This window comes from Lynx rufus, unplaced genomic scaffold (assembly GCF_022079265.1).
Source record: "Lynx rufus isolate CCGP_SWC_20201006 ecotype Redwood Valley unplaced genomic scaffold, mLynRuf1.p SCAF_5, whole genome shotgun sequence".
Lineage (NCBI taxonomy): Eukaryota > Metazoa > Chordata > Mammalia > Carnivora > Felidae > Lynx > Lynx rufus.
Genome location: NW_025814867.1, coordinates 46,436,252 through 46,463,753, shown reverse-complemented (window position 1 = coordinate 46,463,753; position 27,502 = coordinate 46,436,252). Strand labels below are relative to the sequence as shown.

Here is a 27,502-nt window from a genome sequence, read left to right as displayed (position 1 = left end):
AGTAAGAAAATAAATCCTTTGTGAGTAACGCATTTTTATATCTCATTTGTTTGAATTATGTAAGCACTAACTGGGGATATTTTGGGTTTTTGTACTGTCAGAATATATCACCAGAGTATAGGACAGAAAGGGCAATAGAATTTTGTCTTTGTACTCATAACACCTATTTTATCCTTCATGTTACAACTAATCATTTTTTTTAATATAACTTATTGTCAAGTTAGCTAACATACAGTGTATACAGTGTGCTCTTGGCTTCAGGAGTAGATTCCTATGATTCATTGCTTACATACAACAACACCCAGTGCTCATCCCAACAAGTGCCCTTCTCAATGCCCATCACCCATTTCTGCCCTCCTTCCCATCAACCCTCAGTTTGTTCTCTGTATTTAAGAGTCTCTCATGGTTTACCTCTCTCTCTATTTGAAACTATTTTTTCCCCTTCTCTTCCCCCAGGGTCTACTGTTAAGTTTCTCAAATTCCACACATGAGTGAAAACATATGATATCTGTCTTTGTCTGACTGACTTATTTTACTTAGCATAAATACAGCTAATGACTTTAAGGAAATGAGCATAGACATGTGGCCATGGACACATTTTGTTACGTGTAAGTGAATTGTTATGTGATACTTATTTGATTTTAAAAAGCTAATGTAGCATCCATTTAGTTTTTCCTATATTTGTTTTGTGGCATAGAGGGATGCCTGGATAATCTATATGAATATGCGCATAAATATTTCTTACATTTTACAATTTCATAAAGTGCACTTTGTTTAGAACACTTCCTTCGGCGGTCTTATGTGATGTTCTATGAACATGAAAACAAGGCTCGTTCCAGATGTAAGTCACTGTCTTTAAGATACAGTCGTCCAAAAGTATTTACCTTTGTTTTGTTTTGCTTTGTTTTATTTTGTCGTGCTTTGGGTTTTCTGATAGACACTTTGTGTTCCATAGCTCTGAGATTTTTGCAAATCTTCTTCTTCTCTCCCTTTGTGTACTTTGGTAAAATCATTTATACCTAAATTCCCTGAGAGACAAGCTCAAACATGTCTCTCTTTTTGTCGAACCATCTCTTTAGGCTCCATTTAATTCAATTCTTTGCACTAAAAACCATGAAACAAAATAGGACTTATAATTACAACTTGACTCCAACTCATGATCAATACAAAGAAATACATAGAGACATCCTTGAACTCATTACATTGCTTTCTTGCTTGTTGCTATGGTTGACTTTAAATTTTGTTCAAGACCACAATCTCTAACAATAATCTCTAATAGTGTCTGCTTAATCTGTTATTCAGTTTTCACATTAAGTTATAAGATCAAATGAATAAGAATAACGTAGAGAATGTTGCCAACATATTTTTCTTCACAATCTGGTGATGATTAAATGCAGACTACTTGCTGCTTTATCTATCTTCTATTTCTTTTACACTGGTTGAGAAAGTCTTATAACATCTAGGGTTTTGGATTTATATGCTCAAGCACTAGACAATGCCAGCCCAGTTCCTTTCAATTCTTAGGTGAAGAAACCAATAAATACTTCCCATCCTCTTCTTTTCACAGACTCCTGGCACAGCATGTCTTTAAAAGAGTGTCAAGTCTTTGCTTCTCTGATTTACGTCTATGAGTTAAATCAAATTCTAATTGGCCTACATCTGCACATGCAAAACAGTGTGTTACACAAGCATCTCACTTTTCCCTGAATGGAAACATCAGTCCATGACTTCATCTTCTAAAGGATGTCAGGGATTTGAATTGGTGCCTCAGCTTTCTCATCAACATCTCCCTGAAGTGATCTCCCATAAGGAAGTAGAAGACAGGGTTGACGGTGCTGTTCAGAAAGGCCAAAGGCCGAGTCACAATGTATAAGGAGTTGATGATGGCCTGAGCACAGCGGGACTGCTTCCACTTTCCCAGGCGTGAAGCAATCCTCACATTCCGCATGATGTGGTAGGGAGTAAAAAGCACGGAGAAGATCACAACTGCCATGATGACTAACGTGAGGGGCTTTTCAAGGGGCAAAGCAGTAGCAAGCTGTATGCTCCTCTGCTTTAAGAACAGAGCAATCTTGAAATAAAAGAAGCACATCACCAAAAGAGGAATGAGGAATCCCAAGAAGGTTAGACACATGCTATAAATGAGGTTGTATTTGGGGTCCCCAGAGCTTGCATAATCAATACAGTTGGTGCCATTGACAGCTATATTTGGATGTATAAGAGAAAGTATGGGCAGGAGCTCTAGGGTTACTAAAACCCAAATACCCAAAGAGATTAAAACAGCGAACTCTTTCTTTTGCAGAAAGTGTTCTCGGAAAGGATGCTTCATGAGCAGGTATCGATCAACGCTGATAAAAGTCAGAAAAAGGATGCTCGTGTAGAGGTTGGCATGAAGCACATATCGGTTGCTTATGCAGAGCACATCCCCATACGTCCACTTTCCTTGAGAATAACTTCTTATCAGCATGGGGAGGGTGCACAAAAAAGCCAAGTCTGAGATAGAGAGGTTAAAGAGATAAATGTTACTGCTATTCCAGTTCTTCAGACAGAAGAGGTAGCCAAACACAACAGTTGTATTTGCAAGGACTCCCACAACAAACTCGATCCCATAAAAAATGGAAAGGTAGTACTTTTCCAGGGAAATCTCTGCTGCCAGCCAATTTTGGCAAGTTTCATTCCACGCCTAAGGAAGAGAGAGAAAAGAGAAGGTTGGAACACCAGCTTATGCCTAATGACAAAACTGCACATAAGTAATAATAATTTTAAAAAAACGCTTAAAACTTGAACTATGAAAGGTTAGTAAGGAGTGCACATACATACACATTCATATACAGATATATCATTAATATATTATTTTAACAAATATTTATTAAGTGCCTTTGAACTATGCGCTAGGCACTGGGGATAACAGCAGTGAGTCAAACAAAGTTCCTAATCTCAAACAATTTATACTCTCTTGGGAAGAACCAGGATGCAAATAAATGTATGTCTTATAATGGTAAAAAAATGTCCCAGACATAAGGGGAAGCATGTGCAAATGCCCAGAGGTGAAAACACACGTAGAGGACTTCACAAATAGCAAAGAGGCCAAGAAATGGTGCAGTGAAATAAGTGGAGCATCTAGTTCATTTTTCTGCTTCCAGCACCTCCCATGGTCCCCAGCATATCATAGTTGCTCACCCAATTCTGCTAAGTTAAATACAATTGAACCACAACCTAGGAGAGGAAACAGGGATTCTTATAACTCCGGTCCTGCTATTTTAATAGATTTTACTGTGTTTCCATATTGTCAAAGAATTGTGGTTATTTCACTCAATTTGTAAAATATAATTCCAGTTTTAAAACATGATTTAAAAAAATTAAAATATGGTGCTTCCATTCTTAGTAATAATAGTAACGGTGGCCACTACTTGCTGAGAGCCTGTAGGATATCTAAGCAACATCCTTGAAGTCGTCTGTAGCTTGTCTCCAATAACAAGTAAGCTACCAAGTCTTGCCTGTAGTGTTTGGATATTTCTTGACTCCATTACCATTGCTCCATCTCCTTCATCACCATTCTAGTCCAGGTCACCATGATCTTTATCTTGGCCTGTACTGTATCTTCTAGGGTCTCCTCACATCCTCTCTGGCTCCCTTTCAACCTACCTTTGGCTTGAAAGCATGACAATCTTGAAAACTACAACCATAATTCTGATTCTCCTCAGCCAAAAGACTTAAGTGACTTTCCTCTGTCTAGGAAATAAATTCCAAATCCGTAACGACACGCATGACCTGGCTCCTGTAGGCCACTTCAGCCTCACCTCGCCTGACCCCCCTCCTTACTTATCTTCTTCCTGTTCTTTGATTGCACAGAGAACTTCCCAATGCTCAGTTCACTGAAACCCATCTCACTGACCTTTTCCCCCTGTGACCTTGCCCCATCACAAACACTGCCTTCTATCTGCACGTCCTTTCAGACTTCAGTTCAAGTGTGGATTTCCCAAGAGAGGCTGTCTGACCCACCCATCTTAACTTCAGCCCCCCATTCTATGTTCTCATTATAAATGAAGTTTCTTCAAATTTCTCACAACTTGATCACACTCAGAGTTTATCTTCTACCTCTGGCATAGTGACTGCCAGATAGGGAGATGGTATGTAAATGCTTGCTGCGTGGAAATGAAGATAAACATTTGATAGTTTAAAAAAAACATTTTTTACAAATATTTCCTCTAAGGTCAGAGAAGCAGTAAATCCAGCAAATTAAGCCCATTGCTCTATTTCACTCTAAAAGTTGACACTACACGTGGGGTGCCTGGGTGGCTCAGTCGGTTAAGCATCCGACATTAGCTCAGGTCATGATCTCACAGTTCCTGAGTTCGAGCCCCGTGTCAGACTCTGTGCTGACAGCTCAGAGCCTGGAGCCTGCTTCAGATTCTGTGTCTCCCTCTCTCTCTGCCCCTCCCCCACTTGTGCTCTGTTTCTGAAAAATAAACAAATGTTAAAAATTTTTTTAAGTTGACACTACACGTAAAATGACTAATATTTAAAACAGGCAATTGTGGTAGTGAGGTTGCTTTGTTTAGACACACATTTGTGGAAGGTAAGATTTCATATATATCTTCCAGAATCAATTTTTTAAATTAAGGTCAATTTAAAAATTATGAATTTACCTCTGACATTAATAAATATCAGAAAGTCTAGGAAATGTACCAAAGTATTAAGAGTTCTATCCCTAGGGATTAGATACCAGATAACTTTTTAATGTTGATTTATTTTTGAGAGAGAGAGAGAGAAAGGGAGGGGCAGAGAGAGGGAGACAGAATCCAAAGCAAGCCCCATGTTGACAGCAGAGTCCAATTTGGGGCTCAGACACATGAACCATGAGATCATGACCTGAGCCAAAGTCTGGTGCTTAACTGACTGAGCCACTCAGGTGCCCCAATACCAGATAATTATTAATGTAATATATAGAGTATATATAATTAATTATACTATATATATTAATATATATAATTATACTATATATATTATTAATGTAATATTTAGTATATATAGTATATATATAATGTAATATATATAGTATATATATAGTATATAGTATATATATATATATAGTATATATATATATATATATATAGTATATAATAGAGTCAGTTTATCTGGACTTTCTATTTGTTTCCCCAAATCAACATGTATTTGATATTATTAGGATTTCTAGAAATACAGCAACAAAATTAATGGTCTTTTAAAGATATATATAGGCTTTATTTTATAGGTCAGTAGCAATTTGCCACTATTATTTTTAACTCTATTCCCTGATGCTTTCAGCTCCATGACTTCTGGAAGTACATTCTTCCCTGCTTTCTATGACATGGCAGTCTTCTCACTATCCTCCTTTCTCTCTTTGTGGACTATTTGCCCAAGCTTCAAATGTTGGAGCTCCCAGAGCTCAGATCTGGGCAACTTCGTTATTTGGGGAGTGCTCAAAAAAGCAGGTGCACACACTCAAAGGTATAGTAAGACAATAGAAAGTTTCCTTAAGACTCAGTTGTTCCACTTTGAATTTCCACTTTTTCTGGTTCTTTTTCTAGTCCTCTCTCTTATTTTTCTGACTACTCAGTTCTTAAAATGCATGGGCTGACGTCAGTAGCTTCTGTGCAGCAGGAAGGTTTGACTGCTATTGCAGAAAAAGACAGCCACGAAGACGTGCATTACTACATGTGCCCGATTCCCAATAACTAGCACTGGGGCAAGTCAGGGGCCATGCTGACGCCATGGAGAAGGCTTCTTCTGCTTCAAGCTGTCCCATGGGAATGGAGATTCAGGGAAGTAGCAGGGATACAGCACATCAGAACTGGAATAAGGAAACTGAATGACTAGTCACCTTTGTCTTGCTTCTCAGAGCGGTTGCTTTATATTTTTAGTTTTATTTTAAAAATAACTTTGAAAAATGAATGTTATTCCGTAACACTAAGAAGGTACAGGTAGGCAAAAAGAAGGAATGAAAATTAATTGTCTGTAAACCAACTAGTCCTCATATCTGGATACCTGTTTACAGTTTAATATTTATTTGAATTTATTTTTTATAGAAATGAGATTATCCTCTTTATGATATTTTATAATCTGCTTTTTGGTACTTTATTTCATTCTTAAAGTAATTTTCTTAAGTTCTTAATAAATGGTGGTTCATGAAGGTCAGGCTGTCTTATATTTGCAGGCCAGTTTAAGTCTCACTGAGACCCATAATTTTCTGGGTGCTAGAGTCCAAATTAGATGATGTCTATAGTCTAATGTGTTTTAGTGTGGCCATTATAATTCTACAAATTGATGAAGTAAGCTGATCCTTTAAGGAAAATTCTCAGTTGAAGGGATATTCCTTCATGAAAAATTAATATTCTCTGTTCCACTTTCTCGTGGTTGTTTTTAATTTTTAGGAAATAGAAATCATGATAAATAGGTTTTAACTGTTTTGGGTGAATTATTTATTTATTTTAGCTATTGGTAATTGAAGTGAAATCTTTAATTATATGTCCAAACATATATCTAAAGCTGTTAGAATTATTAAATTACAAGCAATAGTCAATACACACATAAGCAGATAAGTAGTACTCATTTGGATTAATGTTTCTTTCACCTTAATTGTATTCAGTCTTTTAAAAATGTACACTATTGAAGCTTAAATTTAAAAATATATTTGACAGCTTATTAGCATTTAAATTGTTTCTTACAATCATTATAATTAAACAAAGATTACTTATGCATTTTAAACCTTAACGGCTTCTTTAAGGCACATTTACATGGCAGTATGAGTCTTTTTTAACAAATTGCTATTTTCATTAATAAACAACTTGAATGAAAAATATATATTCACACTGATAAGATACAATCACTTAATATTGATAACTTCATTTTTTGTATATTCCAGAATTTATACTATAAGTCAAGGTATTAAAAAGTAAAGTACCAAATTATGTTTATGAATTAAAAAAAACTCACCAATTATAAAAAGTTCTGGAAGGTAAGATAGCAATGGCTTCTGCAATTTGTCATTTTTCCTTAGTGAATTACTTTCTTGAAAAATTGTAACTTTTGCAACCGTAATTGTAATTTTAACATAAATGCTAAATTTAATCTTTAGAATAACTTAAGATTCCCTCTAACATATTATTTTCTAAACGTGAAATATTACATGTGGCTGATTTTGTCATACAATTTAGAAACTTTACATTTTTTCTGTAAGTAGTTACATTTAAGCAAATCTGATTACTCTTTTTTGTTGAAATATGTTACCAAGACATTAGCAAATGTAATAAACATCTTTAAATAAATTTCGTATTTGGCAATTAAAAAAAGACATTCAATTTAGTGAAAAATAAATGTAGGAGAAAAAATTATGACTTCCTTTTGGTTTCCTTTATTGTTCTTCATGTTATGAATGACAGTTCAGACAGTTCATTTAAACATCATTTAAAACCTTAACTGCTTATAGGCCATTTAAAAAGAAACCCCTGAGGGAAGTCTGGCATTACTTTGTGCACCTGGGTGACATGAGTTGCATTATAACTTACCATTCTGTTGGAAGGCCCTGATCCCTTGACGCAAACTCTTTGCAGCAACCTGATACAACTTCTAACCCAAGACTGTGCCGCTGGACATAGTGAAGCCTAATTTGCATATCATGCAGACAAGATTAATAATTCAAAAGTCCAGAAATAATTTACTCAGTTGAACTCCCAAGTCCAGTTCAAGGGGAAATTCCTGTGAAGTTGAGACACAAAATGAATTACTCATGTCACAGACAGATTTTGAAAAGACTACTGTTGAAATCATCTTATTCACTATCAAAACAACAGAGAAGCATTGGTCATTTTCACGTTTACTTGCATATTGAAAGTTAGTATAGTTTATATTGGATATGCAATTGCTTCTGCTTTTTTTATGCTTTTTCTTTATTTTTCAAATTGACAATTTTTAATGAATTCTATGTTGGGCATATAACTAAACAGCTATTATCAACAATTTTGAGGGAGGTATAAAACTGAAGTTTTGAAAGCAAATTTGGGTATATGCTTTGTCAGTGTTCTGGCAAAAGGGACACTAGAGTTTCAGGTATTTCCCATTTTATTTTCTGTGATTAAAATCAAGAGACACATTAAACACACACACACACACACACACACATCAGATGGCTAGGGATTAGGGAGAGAGGTGGTGTCTACCTAAGATAACCTCAATACGTGGCATTTCATATATTCTAATCAAGGCTTAGCATAGCACCTGAAAGCACACTTCCACAAATTCGGACAGGAAGCACACCTGGCTTTTTTTGAGGATTGTATTAGATTTATATTCAAATAAACACTCATTCTGCTTGATCTGAAGCATAAGGTTTATGCTGAGAAAGTCCCTATTTTACAAGCAGTAGTAATTTCATTTGACCGTGATAAAGTTGAATGTTGAGTTAGCAGTGACAGGCAGAAGCTCCAAAAGAAATTCTATTAGAGTCAGTTCTTCTAGCCAAGAATTTCCCCTTCTCCAATATATGAGAGCCCAAAACTTAGAAACTTAAAAAAAAAATATATATATATATATATATATGTGTGTGTGTGTGTACATATATACATATACACATATATAACATACTTAAGAGTATATATATGCATGAAATATAAATATATTTATATGTCAAATGCATGTGTATTTATTTCAAATAAAGTCTCTATAATTTGCTGGGTTCTTATGATATTCCTGGTATTGCACTAAGCACCTTTATGTAATGGATGTTTACAAAAACTCTGAGGTTTTTCTCTCTTGTTTTTAAAAATTTTCCATATTATGGATGAAAAAACAGAAGCTCAGAGAGGTCAATCAACTTTCCCAAGATCACAGAATCTGTACGTAAAGCAACCTGAGTCTAAACCTATGTATTTTGATTTTAAAATCACCAGCTCTGATTCTTGATTGCCTACAAGATTGAATGACAATACCTTTAATGTACACCACAGATTGACTCAAAGTTCAAAAATTAATGAGAGCTATTTTTCAAAAATGCAGCTCTTTTCTACATATAAAAGAAAAAAAAGACTAAAAACATCATTTTTGTCTATAATTTTAAAAGGGCAAAAACCAAAGCGTTTGGATGACCAGGCCCAGGCTTATTAATTTTAAACATAAACTAACATGACTTCCCTCCAAACAACCATGGACACATGGATATATCTCACAGGCTTCTGCACCATTCTGGTGAAAGACAAGTGTTATTCCCTCCTTGTGGGGTGGTATAAATTCACCAGAACTTCCTCTTTCTTCTCCCCACATCCTGACTCTGGACTGCTAACATGAAAAACGGTCTATACTTCTGCTTTCTTGTAGAAGGAGTGATCAGATCTGTGGCCTGGTAGTCTTACTTCCCTTCCATGTCCTTCTTCATCAAAGGTCCCATTGCCTCAGGATGCTTATAATGGAGAAGCTGGAGTCATTATGGGGCGGATTTAATAAAAGGTCTCCATTACTTCCATTCTTTTCATGTTATGAGTCTTTATTCAGATCTACAGGAGGTAATTGAACAGAATCAAGGCCAGAGTCAGAGTTATGTGCTCTGTGAACAGGGCTCATGTCATGGGTGTGCTACCTTTTAGCGACATAGGACCTTATGCTGTAAAGGACCACACACTTGTCATAATGTTCTACTGTTACATCCCAACTGAATTTTTACTAACTTTTTAACAAGAGGCCCTATATTTTCATTCTGCACCCAGTTCTGCAAATTAATGTAGCAGTCTTGCCTGTGAGAGTACAAATCTAGAAAATCATTTCTATTGAGCGTATAAAATTTCAACGAGCAAAGCTTTGGGCTTGGGGGTTTTGTTTTGTTAGAAACAATGTGACATGTTTGAAATTTACTGCTTGAGCAGCAATGAAAATTTTAAAGGCAGTCATTTTGCAGTATAATTTATTGTCTAAAAGTTAATATGACATACTGGTTAGCCCTGGAGGCAAACTGCCCCCTTTCAAATCCTGGTTTCACTGCTTACTGGCGCTCAGTGTTCTTACTTGTAAAGGAGGGATAATAAAAGTGCCAGTCTCACTGAGTTGTTATGTATATGGTTGAATTACATCGTTTATACATATATTATATAGTATGGGTACATATTAATTGCTACATAAGTGCCTGCTATTCCAGACGTTTATAACAAATGAGAAGGAGACCTCTTCAAAATGATCATGTCAACCAATGCCATCAGTGTTAAACTATCTGCTGCCCAGGAATGTCCATTTAAAATGACCTTATAAAAGCGAGTATGGTAAAAAAAAAAAATAGAATTCTAATTCTGGATTTGCCTTTTACTTTCTGTGCAGTCTTTGAAAAGGTAACATAACACGGTTTCCTCATTTGGAAAAGGGGAATAACAATTCCTACCCCATAAACCTCATAATGCTCATAGTAACCAAATGAGATGTTATGTTAAAATGTTATGGCCAGGACTGCAAGAGCAGTTCATGTAAACCAGGAGCACTCACCAGGAAATTCAGGAAAGACTAGGAAAGATAATAAAACTATTTATTAAATTCAATGTTAATCATCAGTGTAATATTTTCTGAACACTCACTCTATAACAATATCTGTGTACCTTAGTTCCTTTAATATTCACTAGGATTCAATGCAGCGTAGACTGCTGATATCCCTAATGTTCGGATGAAGAAACTGAGGCAGAACAAAGATCAAATAATTATCCATAATCAAACAGCTCATAAATGCCTGGGTTATAATTTGAAGTCTTATCTGTTTTACTCTGACCAAGCCTTTGACTGTTATTTTGTGTCTTTCATGGTAAAGAAGGAAATGTTATGTTGAAATATAAAATGACTATTGTTAAACCTTTTTTACTCTAAATATAGCACTTTTGTGTGTTTTGGCCTAATAAAAGTAAATTTAAAACTAACACACAGGCGCCTGAGTGGCTCAGTCGGTTAAGCGTCCGACTTAGGCTCAGGTCATGATCTTGTGGTCCGTTGAGTTCAAGCCCCTCATCCGGCTCTGTGCTGACAGCTCGGAGCCTGGAGCCTGTTTCCGATTCTGTGTCTCCCTCTCTCTCTGACTCTCCCCCGTTCATGCTCTGTCTCTGTCTCAAAAATAAATAAACGTTAAAAAAAACAAACCTAACACTGAGTTTAGTTATTGGTTATTATATTTACTGGTTATCAGATTCAATAATCTGCCATCTAAATAGAACATTTTAGATAAGAAACCAGAAATGTTGAAAATAAGTAAAGTACTCATAGGAAGTTTCTAAACATCCTTGAGCATGTTTGGAAGACACATTTCTTTCAACAGCATTAACAAGTCTGTGTGGAAAACAAGCTGGTCTAAGGTCACACAGATCTTCAAGAAATCAAGAGCAGGGAAAATAAAGGAAAATTAATTCAGCTCAAGGAATTTATCCTAAACCTGTAGGAGCGATAACAATATTATTGCCTTACTAATGATATTACAGTTCCAAAGAGCTTGAGATGGATCAAGAAGATTATTGAGCAGGAAATTTTGGTGTTGCTATACTGGATGGACATACCCAAGGCTGCACGGTTATTTCCCTATCCAATTATGGTTTTACATAAGACATTAAGAGAACAGCAAGACAGTAAACATAATAGAGGGCATATGTGGTGTATGTATGAGGCATACATATGTATATATATACGTAAAAATATATGTATATGGGTATATGTAGTGTATGTATGAGGCATATATATGTATGTATATGCCTCATACATACACTACATATACCCATATGTGGGTACCATATATATGATATATGGTACCATACCATATACACGTATGTGTACACACACACACACACACACACACACTCTTCCAGATTCTAGAAACCAAACTATCTATGGACCAAATTTGCTTTACCATGGAAAGCTGTCTGTTCCACATAGGCATACAAGCTGAGACAAAGCAATCTGTTTCCTCTTACATAAAGAACTTTGTCGTTGCCACAACATCATGGCCAGCATTTTTCTTTCATCATGCGATTGAGAAAAATGTGACATGTTTATTATTTTTTGGCATAATTCAAAGAAATTGTTTTCTGCTGAGTTAAACCATATTACTTGTTAAAAGTATTTGGCTATGGCTGAAAAGATTCTAAATTCTTTGAACTATTAATAGGTAATCTAGGAAAACAGCAAACTACCTTTTCATTTTCAGCTTATATTCATATTCCAACAGCTAAAGGATTTTTAACAATATATGGTAAACTTAATCACAGGTGTTTCCCTACAAAAATAATGTTGTATTATTTGTTTGATATGAAATTTAAACATTTGTGTGATATATGGAGATAATTTTCATTCCTGGCTGTCACTAAGGCATAGCCTTTTTGATTAAAATAAAAGAGTTTGCCTGAAATATTGAAATATTTTATTCATTTGTTAGTTGACTCTTCAACTACTCAGTCTTTTCCAGTCATATTTACTGTGTTTTTGCATAAATTTGCTTGATTCTTGTAATATTTTGCATTATTATGAAAACAAAACAAAAAACAGCTATTTCATTGCTTTGATGTACATATAAACACTTTCAATTGGGTACGAATTAATTATTCCCCATCTTGCATTTCTTGTTTGCTCTAATTCATCATTTTCCTTTGGAATAAGGAACAAGAAAGTTTGATTGAATATCACTAAGCACTTTAATAATTGAATTGAGAGGTTTTCAAAATTCCCTAGAGTATGGGAAATATGTTCATTAAGAGAGTTAAGTGCTTTGTGAGTGCATTATAGGTTAAATTAAGGAAATTGCCTGCCCCATTAATAAAACATTTAGTGGTATAAATCTCCTGTACTAGTATCTTTACCTCTGCAATATACTCATTGATGCAATTATTAATTTTGAAGTATGTTTTACACTGACTTACTATACTGCAAAACTAATAAAATATGATTTCACTAGTAGACCAGTAATGTAATGTATATGTAATATAATGAATTTTCAGGCTGCAGTATTTCTGACAATTACAGGTAAACAATGTAAAAAGTTAAGAAAATACTTCAAACGCTACCTTTTAAAAATATCCCCCACCTTGTATGTATTACTTATGTGTCTATAAGTAGTATATTTTCATGTTAACCTAACTTTAAAACCCAACATCACTTGTATTATTTCAAAGAAGAGTACATTTACCTAGAGGAGTACTGAGTAATGTGTAGAATTGTTGAATCATTATGTTGTACATCTGAAACTAACATAACACTGTGTTAATTATACTTTAAAGTGTTACTAGTGCTGGTCAAAATGCCTAGCACAGACTATTGGATCAGGAGATGTGCTTAGAAACCATTGTGTAGAGCTGCCTCATCCTGAGCACAAGAACGTCAGTGTCAGTGGTTAGGAGGGACCTGGATGGATGGAGAAGGCTGAGTCTGGGAATACGGAGGGATGTTCTGTGTACAACAGAGATGCCAGGATTCCATGTTGGGGGAGGAAAGAGTGGTAGGGAGCCCACCCTGATTATATATATATATATATATATATATATATATATTGCCTCCTTTTGGAAGAGGAAAAAAACCACTCTCTGATCCATCCCCAGATTAGCACCTACCATTGTCTCTTTTATTTAACAAAAAAGAAGGAAAGAAAGATAAGAGCAAACTTGAGGAAGAGGATCCAACAGTTTGACCCTCCATGAGGACTCCATCTTCAGGAGAGGGGTATAACAAACCAGGAGCTTCTCACTGTCAAAGGAACTCAAAACACAAAAGCTTATGCCAAAAACAATTAACTCCAAACAAAACCCTGTTTTGTTTGTAACTGTGACCACAGTGAAATGCACCAGCTGCATCAATTTGTTTTACCACTGATACAGCCTCTACCCTTCACAGTCCAAGGAAACCTTTTGAATAAAAATGGCCTATTCCCTTGGTACTATCATTTCTTCCTCCTTTACTCAACATCTTTTAAGACCTATATGTGTATCAGGACCTGGAAATCATGAAATGCTCATTTGTAGCAGAGATCAGAATAAAGGGGAAATAAAAATGAACTAATTTTTTTAATGACAGTAAATTCTTGAATGTTAAATATCAACATCCGTGAGAGGGGAAAAAGCAGAGATTAGAAAAGACTTCCACAGGCAGTATCTGATATTTTTTTTCTCTCCTAACTTCAATTCCTTCCCCATTAGTGAGACACTAATATGTCATTGTGTAGCTCATTTCCTGCCTTCTTTTCAATAGTGAACTCAATAAACATGTGCTTATCACCCACTAGGTTCAAGGGGATATAGGGTAAAAAAGGATTAATAGGTGTAAAAACATGACCTCAAGGATTTTATGATGTTTTTATACTTAAATCTTTTTAAAATTCTCAATAAAGTCTAATCCCACATGGAACTTCTCTTGCTTGCCCTCCATATCACTTCAGCTAGTCCATAATATGTGCTTGTTATTGTTGAATTCTTAGAAGAAACATTTTTTATAATACTGTATTAATGATCCAGCTTTTCCATAATCCCTGAAAATCTCTTTTGCTTTGCTAAATCAAATATTGACCTTGAACAATTTACATCATTATCTGAGCCTTGATTTTCTGATAGGAGAAGCAAATTAGTGGGCTGAATTATGAATGACAAGCAAGAGCTGCCTCTCTCCATGCTTGAGTTCATAGTAAACATTATTTATCAATCACACTGTTTCTTCTGTACCCAAACTTAAGCTTAAAATATTTCTTAATAGAATCCTCCAGCAACTCCTAACAAATTAAAGATATCATTCTTAGTACATCTTGGTTTGAATATAAGAGTTCTCATTTAATATAAATTGCTTGGTTCTAACACATGATAACTTCTTGAAAATCTGGTACCAACTGAGAATTTGTTTCTTTTGTCTTTGGTATTTATTGTTTTTATTGAGGTAAAATTGGTATATAACATTATATAAGTTTCAGGTGTGCAATATTATAATTTGATATTTGTATACACTACAAAGTGGCCACTGTATTACCACCACACGTCTAGTTACCATTCATCGCCATACAACTGAGCCCCTTCACCCATTTTACCCATAACCACCACTCTCCCCTCTGGTAACCACCAATCTGTTCTCTGTATCTTTGAATTCATTTTTGTACTGTTTATTTTGTTGATTTTTTTCAGTTTTTTAGATTACACACATAAGTAAAATAATACATTTTGTCTTTCCCTGACTTATTTCACTTAGTATAATACTCTCAAAATCCATCCATGTTGCCACAAATGATAAGATTTCCTTTTTTATGGCTGAGTAGTATTCCAGTATTCCATTTTGTATATATATGTGTGTGTGTGTGTATATATATATATATAGAGAGAGAGAGAGAGAGACCTGTGGAATATATTCCATTTTGTATATATACATGTGTATATATGTATACATATATATATATAGAGAGAGAGAGAGAGAGACCACACATATAGACCATTGTGTCTGTGTGTGTGTGTGTGTGTGTGTGTGTATCACATCTTAACAGTCCATCTTTTGATGGGCACTTGTTTCCATATCTTGTTATTATAAATAATGCTACAATGAGCACAGGGGTACTTATATCCTTTTGAATTAGTGTTTCCATATTTTTTGGATAAATACCTATCAATGGAACAGTTGGACCATGTGGTACTTTTTCCCAATCTTTTCCACCCTTTCATATTTCCTTATTTTCCAGGCTTCTAGAAAACTGGTTGCAAGTTTGACCACAGTTGTTACATTAGCTAGATTTGTTTATTCTGGTTTTAACGGCTTTATTATGTCTGAAAATTATTTGGACCTCTTCGGCTATTTTTTGCAAAATTTCAGCTTCTAAGTAACAAGTGAATTATTGTTTCACTGATCATTCTTAGATCACATGACTTTTAAAATCTTATTCAAGGTTTATGGGGTATCAATTTCAACTTAAAGTAATCCAGAGTATTTGCCAACAAATAGTGCTTAAAATTTTCACAATTCATTTTTGTGAAAAGCGGATTTGTGACTAATGCAAGGTCCTTGTCTACCATTGGTTATTACATAAGCCTCCCTTTAAATAGCAGGAAGAGTTATATATATAGAACAAGGGACAAGAAATTGACAAATATTGTTCCCCAGAGAAATGAAATTCTAGCCTCTTAGATAATCTGTGGGAGGAGGGAATGAAGGAAAAATAATTCTATTACATGGTGTCATGCTTGGTGAACTCAAGAAGAGAATGAAAAAGAAAATAAATCATAGAAATGGGGGAGATCATCTCAGAATCCAGGACATCAAAGAGTGTGCTGACATAGAGGAATGTTTGGAAGCATAGACACATGCATGCCAAGGTCAAAGAACAAGAATTAATGGGAAGAACAAGAACTTCACCAAGAATAAGCAATAAATTCATTGCTGATGATAAAAATTAGCAAAATTTAAGGAATCTGATGTACCTTTCTCTTAACTGGGTTTGCTGCATTTTTACTTTAATTAATGCAGTCTGTTGTCTCCATGAACTTTATAACTATCCAGTTTTGTTTACACAGATGGGAAAGATTTTCCCAGAACTGATATGTTTTTGTTAATTTTGGTCTGTATTCAATGCTTTTCCAAAGTGGGAAATATTTTGCCAATCATAATTTTTAAAGTTTATTTGTAGCTATTCAGTAATACAAAGTTCTAAATGTGTGATGGCATTTTATTTATGTTTAGTTCTAGGGAAATTAAAAAATAATAAAATTGTACTACCCAGAAAGAAACCTGTACTGTTAAACTGAGAAATAAAGGAAAAGAACAAATATTTGATCGTGTGGCACGAAAGGGGGGCAGGAGAATGTTATACTGTGCAGATGAAAAGTTAATGCGAGCCAATAAGAGCCTCCATCCATTACAGTTAGGGCGCTAAAGCAAGTAATATGAATACTGCCTACAAATTATCCTTGAACTTATGGAAGAGTGTTTGCATTTCACACTTTCTGGCTTGGTGACTGTGCAATATTTTTAAATTTTATTTAAGAGATTGTAGAGTCACATGCTATTGTAAGAGGTAATGCAGAGAGAGCTCATGTATCCTTTACCAAGGTTCCCCCAGTGGTAAAATCTTATAAAACTTATTAGAAAATCTCCAGGATATCAACATTGATACAGAGCATTTCCATCACCATAAGGATCCCCCATGTTGCCCTCTGATAACCATCCTCCTTTCTACTTCTACCTCCTTAAACCCCAGTAACCACTAATCTCTTCTCTTCTTCCATAATTCTGTCATTTCAAAAATGTTATGTACGTGGAATCATGCAGGCTGTAACCTCCTAGGACTGATTTTTTTTTCACTTAATATAAGAATCATCCACGCTGTTGGGGTGTCTGGGTGGCTCAGTCGGTTAAGCATCTGACTTCGGCTGAGGTCATGATCTGACAGTTCGTGGGTTCAAGTCCTGTGTCAGGCTATATGCTGACAGCTCAGAGCCTGGAGCCTGCTTCAGATTCTGTGTCTCCCTCTCTCTCTGCCCCTCCCTGGCTCGCTCTCTCTCTCTCTCTCTCTCTCTCAAAAATAAATAAATATTAAAAAAAAAGAATCATCCACTTTGTTGTCTATTGTCAATAGTGTGTTCCTTCTGATTGAGGAGTAGTATTCTATTGTATTCATGCACCACGGTTTAACTACTCAACTGTTGAGAGATGTCTGCATTGTTTCCAGCTTTGAGCTACTAAGAATAAGCTTGCTAGCAACATCTTAAAGATTTTGGTGTTAATGGAAGTTTTCGTTTCTTTAGGGTGAATGCCCCGGGATAAAACTGCTGGGTTGTGTAGTAGTTGCATGTTTAGTTTTTTTTTAGGAAACTGCTAAGCTGTTTGCCAGCATAGCTTTACCATTTTACACTTCGCTAGCAACATATGAGTGATTCAAGATTTTCCTGCATCCTCACCAGCATTTAGTGTTGCCATTTTCCAAGAGGCCTCTGCAGACATTGCCATGTGGGTGGCTCATTACCACCAGGCAGTGGGCACAGTCCTGACTCTCCACTAGACTTCCTCTGAGACCACCCCAGCTGGACTGGCTGTGAGGGAGGTGCCATGTTACTGCCCAGTGGGGATGAAATTCCTGGCTCCCTACAGGAGACTTTGCGGTGCCTTACCATGTGGCGAGGGGAGACTTCTAGCCTCCTTACTCAGCCTTCTCTGGAGTAGGTGGGAGCATGCCAGTGTTTTTCTCTGATGCTAAGTTTGATTAGAGTGTGTTTTTTTGTCCAAAAGGCTTTTGGGGGCTCTTTTTTTTGTGTCTACGCCCACTGGCATTTCTAGACTGTGCTTCTTTAGCTCCAAATCTGGTATCTATGAAGCAAAAACAACAAAACAACAGAAGTCACCACTGTGTTATTCTCTGGATACCAAAGTTTCTAGCTATCTGTCTGCCTTATCTTCCTCTTTCAGAGCCTTATACTTTTGGTGGCACTAGACAAGAAGAATAGGAAAAACTATATCTGGTCCATTTTCCTGGAAGCAGAGGTCCCCTAACATAGTAATTTGAAATGAATAACATAAATTGATAATGTTTTCCTTAGGACAACAGAAATAAGTTACACTGTTAATATATACGTTCTTATATTTCCATATTCCAGTTATGTGTAATGGCTGCTTCAGTACTAAAAGAATATTGCCTTGATTGGCCTCTGTAAATGTTCTTACATGAAAATTAGCTGGAATCTAAATGATAACTGAAATGCCTTCAATTACTTGGAAGAACTTCAATGCTCAGATTGAGTAATTTTTAGCCCCTCACATTATGTTTTAAATCTGTCTAAAAAGTACTTTAAAAAGTTTCAAAGATGTGCCAAGTATAATATGAGAATTATTCTGGACACTAGAAAATTCACATATAATAAACTGATTTTTCTTTTCACTTTTAATCACAAAGGCTATTCTTGGCAAAGGTTGTTTGAAACCTTCCCTGTTTGAAAGGAAAATAGAAATGTGAGTTAGAAAGTGAGTTTTTGAAGATAATGCTACGAAGAAATGAGAATAGTAGTTATATTTTAAATAATAAAACTTCCTGTGTCACTACAATAGTAGTGAAATATTAAATTTCTCTCATGTAATGAAATATTAAATTTCTTCCACTGTCCATATATCAAGAAATTTCAGAACTAAATATATATGTCTACTATAGATGTATGCCAGTTAAATTTTTTATTTTATTTTCAGTTAAAATTAAAAAAAATAATTTATGCTCTCTTGCCTAAAGATTAATTGTGCCCAGTATACTCTATACAACTACTTAAGAACACTGATAATTGTCCGTGGTTGATACAATTATAATTTGATTTAACATACTGTGACATAGGTCACAGAAAGCCAATGCCAATTGAGAATGGGAATGTCTAGGGTAACGTGACACAAAAAAGTCACTTCCTCTGAGATTCAGAAGACTCGGTCACACAAATAGCTACCTTTCATTCTACTTACATATATACATCAATACATACCTACAGCCAATCGTGGATCTCACTCGTACCAGCTGCTAAGACCCTTTTGTTAATTTTTCAGCAATTTTTTGAACTAGTTGAGGTCAGGGTAGTAGTTTGAACTTGGCATGGTTGGAATATTTACACCATGGAAATTGGCAAAGCCTTAAATCAGCACATCCTCCCCTCAACACCCACTTTTCAAAGAGACAGCTGTTAAACATTTGTTAGCCATACCACTCCATAAATCTTTGTTTGCCATCACTAACTGGTACTTAAAATATATATATATATATTTAATAAATATACATGGCAAATATGTATAATGAATATTACAATATTATTTACTACACAATCATGTATGTGTATATATATATATATATATACACACATATATGATTACATACAAGTACATTCACATACATAGTCCAAGATTACTTTTCCAACCAGTGTGTGTTTTAAACACCACTCTGTGACAGAACCTGTGCTGGGTGCATTAGGGAACACAAGCGTGATTTCAAGGAGTCCTCAGCCTTGTTTTTAGGAGAATACCTAATTTGAAACAACAATATTGTGACATTTTCTTCCTCACCTTTGCCTCCTAACCCCCATGCAGTCACGAAATAACTATTTCTTGGAAATTGCTGATAGGTAAACAAATGTTTATAGAAATGACGACTTGAAAATTCCTCAGTTCTTTTGGGGAGCACACACAGATTCTCTCCCCACAGGAAGTTACAAATAATAGTGATTTAAAGCACTCTATGGTACATTCCAGGAGTGTCTAGAAATCCTCCCTTTCTTGGCAGGCATCCATTCACAAGCAATGGAAGATGTGTCTCCTGTTTGGATGCAGAGATAGGCAGGTGGAGCTGTGTGACTATGGCTGGGTGTGACAGGAGGAGTCACCGCAAGGATTCAGGGTCTTTGAGAACTTTGCTTCCTTCTTTGCCCTGTGGTACCCCAGCTCAGCACTCTCAGTCTTCCTTCACAGCTTCACATTTAAGACAGAATAAAATCATATTCCTTAGCCCCATTCAGCTCATAAAATAAGAGCTCTCACTTCCGACTACAATAAATTTATTTTTAAATTCCTTAATACAGGGGTGCCTGGGTGGCTCAGTTGGTTAAGCGTCCAACTCTTGATTTCGGCTCAGGTCATGATCTCACAGTTCATGGGCTCAAGCCCCACGTCAGGCTCTGTGCTGGCAGTGCAGAGCCTGCTTGGGATTTTCTCTCTCTCTTTCTCCCTGCCCCTCCCCCCTCCATCTCTCTCTCTTAAAATCAATAAAGAAAAATTAAAAAATATTTAAAAAATTCTTAATACAGAAACACTTAAACTGCCTGTTTAGGCCTAAAAGGAGAAAAAGCTATATAAAATAAATGTTAGGTGTTGATTTATTTTATTCCTGGTTTCCTTCAGGCATTTATCAGTTAAATATAGAATAATAAAACAGCTGTACAATGAGAAAACATGGTTCATGGTTAGGATCATTAAGTTTAAACTGATAATGATTCTGTTTCAATGTGTTTTTTTTCATAATTTTTTTTAATGTTTATTTATTTTTGAGAGAGAGAGAGAGAGTGAGCAGGGGTAGGGGAGAGAGAGGGAGACAGAATCCAAGCAGGCTCCAGGCTCTGAGCTGTCAGCACAGAGCCTGAGGCAGGGCTCAAACTCACGAACCATGAGATCATGACCTGAGCCGAAGTCAGACGCTTAATCGACAGAGCCACCCAGGCGCCCATCAATGTCTTATTATTGCTTTTAAGGAGCTAAATGATAAATGGCTTGAGATTATGTGGTTTGTTTTAATTATGAAGTTTGAGTATTATTTCTGTCATCACATAAATAATTGCCACACAGTGCCCCAAGGGAAAATTATTTGCATCTAGATTTGCACCTGTCTTAGTTTAATTTAAAGTTACATACTACATTAGATGTAATCATAATAGCAGATGAAATATTCTCTTGATAGTATTTATTGTACTGACTATCATTTATATGGTTTTGTTCTTAAGTTTCTGCCAATTTAATGTATCCCATTTCAAACCGTGCAAGTATCAAAAAGAGAAAAAGGACATATAAAATGAGTTGTCTGAACTTTGGCAACAAATGCTTTATAACTTCCATATAGAGTTGATTAAAATGAACTAGAAAAAAAGATGCTGCATTGTTGTCCTTACAAAAATTCTTATTTAAGAGAGAAAGAAATGTCCCTTGAAAATATTTCTCTGTCCCTGTATATCCAGAAACCTAAATTGGCATGATTTAGGGAGTCAGATCAGTGGCCCTATCTGGGCCAAGAGATATGAGTATTCTGTTGTGAAGAATTGGCACTCTTCATTTTGAAGGGAGAAATTAAGCCCATGCTTAATTTCAAAAACATTCCCAGAATAAAGCAGTTCCACCATCCTGTGTCCTCTGTTGCAGACAAAGGGGATAAATGCTTCGGATTTCCTAATCCCAGTCGATGAGTTCTCCCTACCTGCATGATGGCTTAGGACAGTCATGTGATGACAGATGGTGAGAACATGAATCATGTGTCCATGCCACCTCTCAATGGCCTTTTTCTTTTTTTCCTTTTTTTTTTAATGTCATGTTTATTTTGGAGAGACAGAGAGAGGACAGAGTGCAAGCAGGGGAGGGAAAGAGAGAGAGGGAGACATAGAATCTGAAGCAGGCTCCAGGCTCTGAGCTGTCAGCACAGAGCCGGACGCGGGACCCGAACTCATGAACTGTGAGATCATGACCTGAGCTTTAGGTGCTTAACTCTCAGAGCCACCCAGGTGCCTCTCAATGGCCTTTTTCTTTACAAACAGGACACTGGGTTGTATTTAGGTGTAAAACAGAGGAAATTTCAGATTTACAATAATTTGGCAAGATAATTCAAACTAGCTAATTAACATGTCTCTAAAACAATGTCTACGTATCTATACCCAAAGGCCATAACAGAATTCCCACATACCAGAGGTCAAGCTTTACATGAGGGAGCTTTTCTAATTCTAGATTACAGTTAATTATACCAAACCAAATGCACTTAATTACAGTGTTTCTTTTTTGGGCTTGCATTTTTCCTCTGAGATTTAAAAGCCCTTGAGATACAATGTTTACAGGCTAAAAGCTGCAACTCTTGATAATGTCCATGATAAAGACCCACTGATAACTATAATTTTGAATGGGCAACGTTTTTTTTGGTGCAGGTAGAATACCCCAGTGAGATTTTCTCAGTACCGCACTCACGTAGTAATATTATTCATCAATAGTTAAAATTTTGCATGATGGTTTCAAAGATCTTTTAGTCACTTGCATTTTTATGTTCTACCTTTATTTTGTTTCACAAAGCTTATTTTCTTGTGTCTCATAGTTGTGTCCCATGTCCTATGAGAGCCAGTTCCTTGACCTCTTATATTTTAAAATTTCCCATAGCTCACAATTCAGTGATACTCTCTTTCCAAGGCCATGAACTCTGGGTCTCCTATCTGCCTCGCAAACCTGAGTTCTTTGTAAGGCAAGCTATGAAGTGGCTTGCTTGAATGGGTGAACCAAGGATGTACATTGTAGACTATTTGTAGTTTGGCAAAATCTTTAGGAGTAAGTGTAGCTTTAAAAAACAATAATTTTTCTATACTAAATTGCAGCATATTCCTCACACCCTTCCCTAAATAGAAAAGTGCCACCTTTTATATAAATTTGGTAATAAATAAATGAATGATACATTTAAATTATCCCTGTTATGGTTAAGTATTATGTCAGTTGTCTCGAGGTAAAGAGAAGTGAATCAAATAAAGCCCCTGCCTTTAAAAATGACTTAACGATGTATTTGGAACTATCAGTTACCAACCAGGAACTACAAAGGTAGGAGAGTAAGGATGTAGCTAGACTCTTAATGGAAAGCTTCATCTCTCCCACCTTTCCTTGAAGACTCACTGACATGTGGAATACTAAATATGGGACTTAGAAAAATGTGATATCATGTGACTCTTGGTTTCTTAGCACACTGCATTTTATGCCCTTTAATGTGTTTCTTTATTAAACTTTATGTGACATTATGTTAGAAGGGCTTGCAGCAAAACTGTCTTGCTGAGTGATGCATTTTTTTGGGTTTCTGGGAAGAGTATTAGATTAAGTGGCATATAATTTTTGAAGTCCTTAAAGTAAACATAGCCCTCCATGTCAGGCCAACTCTAAAATGAGGAATATATATATTTGAGTTCAAAGTACATGAGCATGATATGAACTTCTCTGTAATATCATCATCTTAACCTGTTTTTTAAATAGAATATATGATTTTCTATTGAGCATATGTGGAAATGATATTAGAGCCCTTTGGGATTACAGAAAACATCAACTAGATAGGTGGCTTTACCCAGAGTATTGTAGTCAGGGCATATCTGGTTGCAAAGTAGGCTTATTTCAAGGAGGCAATCACAGATAAGAAGACAAATGCAAGTACAGTCAAGCCTCATCAAGAATCTGGAATTTTAAAAGTCAGTGATTTAATGGATCAAAGCTAGTCTCTTTTTCTACTTATCTATATCTGTCTATTATCTCTCTCTCTTTCTCTCTCTCTTTCTCTCAGTATTTGACCCATCATCTTCTCTTTCTATGTGGCTGCAAAAGGTCATGTTAGCCACCAAGATTGCATATTGTTTCAGCACAACTTCCTTAGCCTAATGACCTCATCCCCAATTTTTGAATGAGGGGTCTAACTTTCCAAGCCCACCTTTTTCAGCTAGGTCTATGGGTCTTGAGTGAGGAATAGGCAGATAGTACATGCTGAATATGGTTTTCCTTAGAAAGGGATAGAGATGGAAAGCAGTGAAAGGTACCTCTTATAAACCTTAATTGCAATATGCCTAAAATTAGAACCATCTTTCTCTTCTCCACGCCCTTCCTCAACGCATATCCACAGCATATTTGTCTTCTTTGTATCCCTGTCTTCATAAATGGCATCGCCAACCATCTAGTTATCTAATCAAAAAAGAGAGAAGATATTATTGACTTTTCCTCCTTATCTCCACATACCCAATCTGTTCTTAAAGGCTGTTTATTTGATAATAATAAGTACCATTCACTCACTGGATGGAACTTTATATATATTATTTTAGTTCAATTTCAGAAAAAGTACAAGTTTAATAGAGTACCCATATTTTATAGATGAAGAAACAGAGACTTAGAGCAATTAAGTAATTTACTCAGAGTGACCTACATAGTAAAACACAGAAGAGGATTTTTAGCATAGGCACTCTGACACTGGAACTATCCCTTGCCTAGTCTAATAGGAGATTAGAACATTTGTAACCAAGAGAGTCAGGGAACCTTGGACTTGCTACAGTTATTTTACATCAAATTTTAATCCTTTAGCAGGCAATTTACTTATTAATTCCTAATCAACAGCAAGGGAGCTAACTGGATAGTGATAAAATAATGACTATTCACTTTTTATGTCTGAATTATTTTCCAACTCCATTCCCTTTTCCAGTGAGGAGTCCTTACTATCCCTGGTACCCAGAATGCCTGGCTCAGTTCCGTGCTTGGGCCTCTGCATTATATGATCTTGAAAGGATAAGTTTAAATATATCTAGTCTTACTTAATCAAACTCATGAGTACCACTACCTAGAAATAAAATATAAAGAAAGAGGCACAATTTATTACTTTTTCCCAAGTTAAAAAAAATGGGGGTTATATGAGCAGGGAATTGTATCTATTCTTTCCTTTTATAATTTTAGCTTTATTCTTATACTTTGGTTCTTTTTTTTATCTATCACAGGCCCTATTTTAGATTTGATTAATCACTGCAATATTTTCCTCAATATTTAGAATAGAATGGTCTTTATTCTTTACAAATATTTGTTCATGATCATTGTGTTCCCCAGTGTCTTCAGGTATATGTTTGTGTATATGAGTGAGTGGGTAGGATAGAGTGTAAATTGCTAACTTAACTTGAATAATGGGCATATAATTATTGTATATTTGCTCTTATGACATTAATGGCCAAAGCCGTAATTTATTTGATGTTGATTCTCGGTCAGATTCATATAGAAACCTATCAGCCATTTTATAGTGTCCCACTTTCTGATTCATTTTACAGCAATATATTTACAGAGAATTGGGAGTCAATGTACAAAACATTTTGCATTCAACATTACAGAACCTTGTTTTATGATCTCTGTCACTTATTTTCTAGAAAAAAAGGTAATTTGCTTTATTGGCCACTATGTTTTACTGTGCCCTTTACCTTCCTTTCTTTTAATCAATTCAAATCTTAGCCTCCCATAGTCATTATTTTCATTTTGTTTTGTTGTTCATTTGTTTGTTTGACTGTTTTATAATTTTGTTGGGGCACATAACACATTCTGATGTGTAAGTACACCCAGTTTATTGTTTCATTGTTAAGGTTCCAGAGCACTTCTCATAGGAAGCGCACCTGCTTAGAGTTCAATAAATGTCACATGAATTAAAGGGAAGCACTATTACATAGAGTGAATCATATGCTTATTTTCCTTTTTCATATTTTTAAAAATATTGCCCTTGTTTCTTCTAAGTTTTAGAATTAAATTCTTGGATACATTCATTAGGATTCTAAGGGATGTATGATACATGCCAGAAAATCTTGCTGATTTTAAAACATTCCACATTTTTATTTATTGATTCTTAAAAAAAACAAAACAAAACAAAAAAATGAACAAAGAAACTTTGACCTAAACATTTCATAGCAACTATAACAGAATTCGAAGTAACTTTTGTGCTGGGCTTTCATCTCCCTGCTAAAGGAAAAGAGCATATTTAAATTATTTGATAACTATCCTACTTAATTCCTTAATTAAAAACAAATTTGGTTCTGTTGCTCTTGTTTTATAGCGGCTGATTGTACTAAATTACAAATTTTGTTTAAGAAAATAACAATTTTTAATTCACTCCTCAAAGTATAGCCGTTTATCAAAGATTTATTGCAATGAGGATGATGATGGCTTCTACCAGATCAGTAGCGGTAGCAATTATAAGGAATATTTGGGGGATTATTGGGATAATTTCGAAAGTGGGGCCAATTGTATTTGCTGATGAAATAGACAATGAGATGTAAGGGAAAGAGGAAGAAAAGATTCATACAAGATTTTTTGCCTAAGGGAAGGAAGAATTCTACATAGTTTGGAAGACTACAGGAGCAGCTGTTTGCGATACTGTTATATTTTATTGCCTACTAGATATGTCAAATTGCCAATTGTACATATGTCTGAGGTTCAGGAGAGAGAAATAGATGGGAAATATAGAAATAAGTGGGAGATATAAATCTGAAGCCACCGGGACATAGATGGTAAGTAAAGCCATCTTAAAAGATCAACTAAGTGAACTACCATGTGATCCAGCAATTCCACTTCTGGATATATATATCCAAAGGAAATGAAATGACTATCTTGAAGGGTTATCTGCACACCCTTGTTTATTGCAGCTTCATTTACAATAGTCAAGATATGGAAACAACCTAAGTGTCCAAAGACAGATAAAGAATATGGGACATAGAAATATGTATTTACACATAGATAGATAATTCAGCCATAAAAGAATAGGGAAATCCTACCATTCACAAGAACATGGATGAACCCCGAGGGCATTATAAGTGAAATAAGTCAGGCAGAGAAAGACAAATACTGTATGATATCACTTATATGTGGAATCCAAAAAAACTGAACTCATAGAAATAAAGAACAGATTGATGGTGAACACGAAGTGTGGAGTGGGGGAAACGGGTGAAAGTGGCCAAAGAATCTGAACTTCCAGTTAGAAGATGAATCAGTTCCGGACATGTAATGTACAGCATGCTGACTCTAGTTGACAACACTGTACTGTATATTTGAAGTTGCTGAGAGTAGATTTAAAAGTCCTCATCACACACAAAAAATTGAAACTGTATGAGGTGATAGAAATGTCAACTAACCTTATGGTGGTAATCATTTTGCAGTATATACATATACCAAATCATCATGTTGTGCCCCTTAAACTTACACAATGTTGTATGTCAATTATGTCTCAAGAAAGTGAGGGAGAATAAAAGATCATCTAAGGAAA

The 27,502-nt window shown here is 35.5% G+C and overlaps 1 protein-coding gene across 1 annotated transcript; it reads right to left on the bottom strand.

The window, feature by feature from the left end:
• Window positions 1–487: 487 nt before the first annotated feature.
• SUCNR1 (succinate receptor 1) lies at window positions 488–7,603 on the bottom strand. Its single transcript, XM_047099526.1, is given in 2 exon segments — window positions 488–2,683; window positions 7,548–7,603. Coding segments are annotated over 2 exon segments (993 nt in total). The 5' UTR covers window positions 7,551–7,603; the 3' UTR covers window positions 488–1,693.
• Window positions 7,604–27,502: the final 19,899 nt, after the last annotated feature.